The sequence below is a fragment of the Dinoponera quadriceps genome, unplaced genomic scaffold (assembly GCF_001313825.1).
Source record: "Dinoponera quadriceps isolate SergipeBrazil2010 unplaced genomic scaffold, ASM131382v1 scaffold2392, whole genome shotgun sequence".
Taxonomy (NCBI): domain Eukaryota; kingdom Metazoa; phylum Arthropoda; class Insecta; order Hymenoptera; family Formicidae; genus Dinoponera; species Dinoponera quadriceps.
This window is the reverse complement of record NW_014556584.1, coordinates 3,814-11,569: the sequence shown is the minus strand read 5'-3', so window position 1 is coordinate 11,569 and position 7,756 is coordinate 3,814. Positions and strand designations below refer to the sequence as shown.

Here is a 7,756-nt window from a genome sequence, read left to right as displayed (position 1 = left end):
GACTCTATTGCACTGACTTCCGCGGGAAATCCGGCGACCGGTACGAGAAGGGAAGGGATTTCGAGGTTTCGAGCTTCGAGAAGATGCGACTTTGTGCCATTGCGTTCGCTCGGCGGCAAACCGGGCAGATTTTTCGATCTTTGGACTTGGATTGGGGTGGGGGAGGGACCAACCGATCGGCTCCGGAAATTCCGATCCGACCGCGTGCGTCGCGCGTTGTTACGGAGTGTTTCGGACGATTGACCCCCTCCGTCGCAAATCGAATCGCGCTCGAGAAATGACGATAGGNGGGGGGGGGGGGGAGAAAATATAGGAAAAAACGTCTCGACACGAAGTGTTTATACGAGCGGGATAACGATGAGATAACGCGCATCCGCGAGATAAATGATCAATTCGAGCAAGTGCCCTTGCACTTAATTGCCTTTTAGCGAATTCTCGTCCCGACGCGTCTTTCGCGCGTCGGCTCGTGCGTTTTTGCGTTTTAGCGGATAGTAATAGCGACGACTTTCGGAGCGAAGACGATGAAGAGAAAAAAAAGTGGAAGGAGAGGGAAGTGAAGTGGAAAAAAAGAGAAAGAAGGGAAGAAACGTACTGATATACCGAGCAGCGCACAGGCGTTCTTAGCGTACACGCATAAAAATGTTCATCTAACGATACAATTTCGTAGTGCAGGTGAAAGTGCCTTATGACGGTCCTCCACGAACGCGAAGCAACGAGTTACGCGATTTTTCTCCGGCCGCCGACCAACGAGCAAATTGTTTGTCGTTGCGCGAGGGGATCGTCCGGAACCTGCGCGAGATACCTGCCCGCGACTAACAGCAACAGACACACACACGACTGTTGCGCGCGCGCCCGCGAATCTGATCGGTTTCCGCAGCTGATCGGTTTCCAGAGAGAAGTAAGAAAAAAAAGTAAGAAAAGCAATTCGCGTGATATTCAGAGGCGACTCTGAAGAACGAGATAGTGAGAGCCGATGGAAAACTACGTGTGATGACGTGTGTGTGAAAGCTCGCGAATGCGCGTGTGTGTGTGTGTGTGTATGTATGTATGGGGCGTGAAAAACAGAGCGAGTGGGAACGAGAGAGAGAGAGAGAGAGAGAGAGAGAGAGAGAGAGAGAGAGAGGAAAGCGATGGTGAGGGAAAGTGTGCGGAGGGAGGAGAAGGAGTGCGAGAAAAGTTTGTTGCGTCGTGCAATATGTATCTGAAGTGCAATTGAAAATTATACAATGTAGCGTAACAATTACTCGAAGTAATATGGATTACCGGTATGATAATTTGCAGTGGAACTTAAATTCGTCATTGTAACGCATAAGTTCGCGGGATAACTTGAAATTAGGAAGTCCAAGGGACTGCGAAGCACGTCGGCAATTTGTATGAGAGAGGCGCGCGATGCGCGTACCGCGAGCAATGTTATTGCGGAGACCGATTTCCGAGAGTAAATTTTTACTTGCCCCGCAAGAAAAATTTCCAATAAGATTGTCGCGCTCCGCGACTATGACGTCTAGTACTTTAGTTTCCGCTGGATTTGTGATTAAAAAAAAAAGATAAAAAGAGTAAAGAAAAGAAGTCGAATAAATATATGTAAATCGGATTGGGGGTGATTCTCTCTCTCTGAAGACCGTGATATGCAAGATATTTAATTGTATATAATTTAAGCTTATGAGAGAAGAGAGATAGCGACAAGGGGGAGGGGAAAGGGAGCGTGCGAGAGTAAGGGGGAGCAAGAGAATAGGGGGAGAAGTCTAGTGAGACAAATATTCCGACCGGGAGAAACACGAGTCGAAAAAACGGGTGATACCGAAAAAAGATTAAAAAAAAAAAGGAAGGCAAAAAATCATGTTCTCTCATCTTCTCGAGTTCTTAGTTTCGGCACGGCGTCAGCCGACGAGAAAAAAGAAAACAGAAAACGATTAAAAAGAGGAAACACAAACGAAGACAGAAATGTGTTACGGTGATTTTTTCGCGTCCGGCGAGGATTCCTTCTTTCTTCCCGTCGCATTTGCTGCGGGGTCAACGCGTTCGTTGCGAGATATTAATTATATATTTCAAAGATGGATGCAATTCCGAAATAAAAACCCCTTAAATATGTCAGATGGCCGGAGTCATTATTCCTTTCCCCGAATAGAAGAGAAAAGAAGAAGAAGAAGGGGGACCGATTTTTATTTCCCATTCTTCCTTCTCCGTGCAGTTAAAGACGAAATGAAAAACGTACTGGAGATATATAATTTAATCGTGCGGCCCGAGAAAATCCGGAAAGTGCGTCCGGACACGCCTGTACGTAGATTCAGTGTGTTAAAGTGAAGGGAAACTCTCTCGAAATTCATTCTTTCTTACAGTGCGATCAAGTCGCATCTTACACGCACGTCGTCGACGTTTTACACTTATTCGCTTACAGAATACATATACATAGAATATATACACTCTCTATTGAGAGGGGGAGAGAGATACATGCCGCGCACAGCGACGTCTCTCTCTCTCTCTCTCTCTGTACAAACTTTTCGCTCTTTTTTTAACTTTAATAATATTATTAGAAAAAAAAAGAAGAAAAATCGCGTCTTCGGCGATCCCTCTCAGCGATTTTTCACACAGGGAAGATCGAGCCTTTTCCTCTTGGCGTTCGTCTTCGACGTCAGAGCGGGCAAGACGCAGCCCTTCGCGTTCGGAATTAAGAGCCCCTTGTGCTCCAAGCGTCGAATGTACGTAGTGTTCGGTATCACCGAGACCGGTCCGCAGTAACGCGCGTCGCGCGGCCGATTGATCTGCGGCGGCGACGGCCGATCAACTCTATCCCCCTGCGACTCCTCGTTCTCCGCAGCCTCCGCGGGCTCCGCGGTATTGTTCGTCGACCTCTTCTCTTTGATCAGCGTCATCTGCCACCTGGAGACGCCACAAGTACAAATTAATCGCGATTGCCGGAGAAAACGGGTCTACTCGGCAAGCAACGAAGCACTCAGAATCGAAAGTTCGCGAAGAATGGTGGGAGCAAAAAGGTAAATTTCTTACCACGATTTCTTTCACTTTTTTTCCTTCTCAACTCGAGAAACAATTTCTTATATGTTATTATATATAGAATATGTCCGGATAAAAAAATATATAATTATATATAATTTTAATTGTATATTTATATTTATATATTTTTATATATAGACATATTTTACATGTGGCATTTTATATATATCATTTTAGATACATTTATATATGATTATACATGAATTTGTTCTCTTTTTTGTAAATTTTTCCCTTCTCCTTCTCTTCTTATTTATTTTCTTATCTTGATTATATCAAATTGTCGTACGGATGAATTCGTCAACTGGACTAACCTCCCGATGCTGCTGCGATAGATTCTGGAGGACGTTTCCGTCCTCTTGGTCGCTAGCAGATTCATCGCGGATTCTTTCGCGATTAACCGTCGCAGCTCGTCGAGGAACTTGTCGGCGAAGCCGTCCTGCGAGAACAACGGGTGCTGCAGCAGCGCGAAGCACCTGGGCCTGAGGTCGGGATTTGTACGAAGACATTGCGCCAGGAAGTCGACCGTCACCGAGCTCCACGTGGGGAAGAGACTTCGCAGAGACGCCATTCCGGATCGCGGAGCACCCGACAGCTCGTCGGGATTTGTATGCCGAATCACGCGGCCGCTGCCGTTGCCTTTCAATGATGAATGATTCTTGCCGCACGGGGGACCTATTTTCGACGGAATCGTCAAAAAAAATCGATCGTTATGATTGTACGGACAGAGTTCCGAGCAGCGCTTATTATTAAGCTTTAATAGCAAAGCTCAACAAAAAATGATTTTTTTTCCAACATCCGAACGGGACTAATTATTTCGGACAATTTTTTGGACGATGAATTACAATATAATCTGGTTTCCAAATTGCCCCATCACGCCACAATTTTGAGAAATTTGCAATTGAATTTGCAAAAAGGGCTATTTTCACTATTTTGTCATTTGCGTCCAAGAAATTATGGGAAATCACTAATCTCATCCTAATATATTTTTTTTAGCTCGTATGTAATTTTAGTTTCAACCGCACAAATCAATTTCAATTTAATTTAAAGATAATTTATATTATGCCAATCGATTAATATATAAAAATGAAATGAAAGTTGCCCGACCGATCCATCCGGTTCTCAACTCACCGAACATCTTCGTGATGCGGTACAGCTGGTCGACGTCGCTCTCGCCGGGGAAGAGCGGCTGGCCGGTCATCATCTCGGCGTAAAGACACCCTGCCGCCCAAACGTCGATCGCTCTACCGTATCGGGAATCCCCGATGAGGAGTTCGGGTGCTCGATACCACCGGGTCGCCACGTAATCGGTGCAGGACTCGTTGGGTCCTGTGACGTAACGGGCGAAGCCGAAGTCGCAGAGCTTGATCACGCCGTTCGGCGACACCAGCACGTTCTCGGGTTTTATGTCGCGATGCATGATCTGCGAACGCGGAAACATACCGAGGAAGCCAAACAAGGAGAACCGTTTAAACCAAGGAGCATTTAAAGTGGGCGGGATCGATGGAACGAATTTTTATGCTATTTAGACACGCAAAAAATGACTGGGGAGGAAAACCCTGAGAAATGCCGGGTAACATAGCGTCTCCGCGTGTATTTTGTATGGCGTGTCGAAGAAAAATTCTTCCATTGATAATCCCAGCAGAAAGTCTAACCAGAAATGGTAGTTTTGGAAATATATTCAGATAGAAGAATTATTTTGATTGTTACTAATGATAACGATAATGTCGACACAAAAGTTAAGACAACAAGAGCCAGTTGTCATTAAGTTACAATGTAAGCAAACAACAACTGCATTCGGTTCCTGTCCTAACTTTCATTGTCATTATCAGTTTTAATTAAAGAGCTTCACATTCTTTACCAAAGTTCTTTTAATACTGCATCCGCACATTCGTTATTTTCTAGTTCTTTGTTATTCTACATTACTATTGTTATTTCATATTATTTTATTTTATTCGTTTTCTTTAGGGAAGATGAGAAACAAAGTAACGATAACAGCTATAAAGCTGATTTGTATATAATATAACCAACATATACTTCTAATTTGCACGTAAATTGTCAATTATGTTGTATATCTAATGAAATCAATATCATGATTATTATTGTATTTACATCTCGTCGATTAAGAAAATACAATCAATATGTTTGAATTACGCAAGAAGTGCGATTTATTCGAAAGGTAAAATCTATCTGCGGACGAAAATGCCCGAATCGTGACGAGGAAGATCGCGAAACGATCTCCGTGTTCATCCGTGCGATCACGCGAAACCTCGATCCGCATTTAAACCCATCTAATTGCTTGGTAACGTGTCGCGCATTTGTTTAGCATTTCGTGGACGCTTCAAGCGTGGATTACGATCGCGGGAGCAAGATCGAAAAACGCGTAACGTTTTCCATAATACATCAGCTAGCTCTCCGAAACCGACCGAACGAACGCACGGTAGCAGCCACTGCCCTCGCTCGCCACAATGCGATCATTCATTAAGTCCCCGGCCGTTGCATGTTACTACACATGCATGGCTTACTGCAACTTGGAATTTAAGCGTCACGGCCGTGAACTTTACCGTAACGAAGGCGCGCGCGTATTGCCAAAGGTTGCCGATGAGCGAAAGTGCCCCGTCGGGCCGCGTTTTTCCGTTTCTCGCACGAAGCGGCGCGATGCAAATTTCTTTCACCGGCTTGATTCCGGCGGCGCGAAGCGCGTAACGTGGAATCTCCTCTCCGCAGACACCTAGAAAAGGGTCTCTTGCGATTGAATTAAATTTCTTTGGTCGAAACAAATTTTGAGATAGAGCGAACAAACGTATGTTTGATTCAACAAATAGGATTGTTTGGTTTCTCATGTGATAAATATCTGCGTAAATATTGAGCAGTGAGAGCCAGTACGCAGACGTTAATGCGCAAATCATGCGTGATAACCGAATATTATGTAAATATGAAAATGTTTACAATATCATACGTACGTTACGGGCTAAACAGAACACATCCGCGATAAATATCTTTACGTCAAGTAACATATTTCTTTTATATTTTCACCTAAATATTACCATGGTTGTCATAGATGATAAATTATTCGAAAGAAGTAACACTATGTTAGAGAATTGTTAAAGAACTTTTTTTGTTTCCGTCGAACAATATTTAATATAATACATCATCGTTATATTATAATGAAATAAATTTTTTTATTGCGTTATGAAATAAATTTTTTTTACAGCGTTGTTTTAATCAAACAACATGATTTACTCTAATGAAACAACAATACCTTCACTCGAACAGAACGATATTCGATATTAAATTATTCTATTTGCATTAAACAAACCCAAGTCAAGCAAACAAATACGTATATTAAATCGTATCATTAAAGAAATCCTTCTCCTTGTGTACGATGGAAATTTCGAGCAATCTGATTCTTGGCGTGGCAAATTACACGACGGCGAAATGTGACGTGCAACGCAGCAGTAATGATCAAAATAATAGCGGCCTAAAGAAATCGAATAAATATAACGCAATTTTTCGCCGAGCGTGAAGTTCCGCTCACTTTGTGATTGTGACAGAAGTCCAGGCCTCGTAATATTTGGAAAATATATTTCCTCGACTTTCCCCAGTCGAGGCCGCCGCCGGTCTGCTCCAATTCGTCGAGCACCGTGTGGTCGAGGTACTCGAACACGAGATAGAGCCGTTTCCTTCGGCGGAAAACCTCGATCATGCTCACCAGATTCTCGTGATGCAATTTCTGCGCAGAGAAATTCGGCCTCTGTACTGTTAAGCGAGATATCACGGCGACGCGTTTTCGCCGGAAGCGGTGGAAATCGCGGGGAAAAGCGTTCCTCTCGCGACCGGGCGGAAATTCGCCGGGCGATTCTCGCCTCGTCGTGAATTGAATGAACTGATCTCGCGCGGTGGACTATCAATTCGACAGGTACCTTCAGCATCCTTATCTCGCGAAACGCCAGTTTCCGCACCTGCAGATCCTCCTCCGTCTCCCAGAACTTCTTGATCGCCACCATTTGCCCGGTCTCCCGGTGCCTGCACTTCATCACGATGCCGTAACTCCCCTCGCCCACCACCTCGATATTCTCGTATTTCTCCATCTTCCCCATGCATCCAACGGCGGTGATAACTTCACCGATTCTCTCTCCGTGTGTTACCGCGACTTCTATTATCAATTCAGGTATGCGACGGTGGGTATCCGCGTCGTATAATCGGCTAGAGCGAACGTCACGGACGGGCATTTAATTGCGCTTTACCTTCGAAAGGATTCCACGGACCGATTCATTCGATCATTACGATTTGTCTAAACAGCCTTTCGCAGGCGGCCGCGCGTTAAGTGCGCGGAGTTTCGCAAGGAAACCTTAGCCAATTTTCAACGCGAACCCCACGCGAGAGCACGTCTCAGGACGACGTGTCACGAGGAAGATCATCATTCGGGACACGCACGCACAATTTTGGCTGTCCGATGAACGCGACCTGAACGAACGAGCACGAATTGAAACGGCCGCGACTCCGCCGACGCTGACTCGTTCGCCGACGAGGCTCGACTGCCACGAAGAGTCCTGTGCGCGGCCCTCATCGATGATTATCGATCTGCCGGTAATTAGTCAGGGGTGGTCCTCGCCCGACCAACGGCACACAGGTGAACCGGCCGAAAGGGAAATCGAATGTTAGAAGAGGAGGGGCGACGTAGGCAAAGACAGGTGCGACTCGTGTGCATCCTTGACAGCACATTGAAGAATACCGGCGAAATTTTATC

At 45.1% G+C, this 7,756-nt stretch overlaps 1 protein-coding gene across 1 annotated transcript; it reads right to left on the bottom strand.

Moving 5' to 3' along the window:
* Nucleotides 1-2,516: 2,516 nt before the first annotated feature.
* On the bottom strand, nt 2,517-7,524 carry LOC106747864 (cyclin-dependent kinase-like 4). The gene is made up of 5 exons (XM_014625830.1): nt 6,930-7,524; nt 6,545-6,739; nt 4,138-4,429; nt 3,321-3,681; nt 2,517-2,877 (listed from the first exon to the last, which is right to left on the bottom strand). The coding sequence occupies exons 1-5, from the start codon at nt 7,236-7,238 to the stop codon at nt 2,571-2,573; spliced, it is 1,464 nt and encodes a 487-aa protein (XP_014481316.1). The 5' UTR covers nt 7,239-7,524; the 3' UTR covers nt 2,517-2,570.
* Between the last annotated feature and the right edge of the window lie 232 nt (nt 7,525-7,756).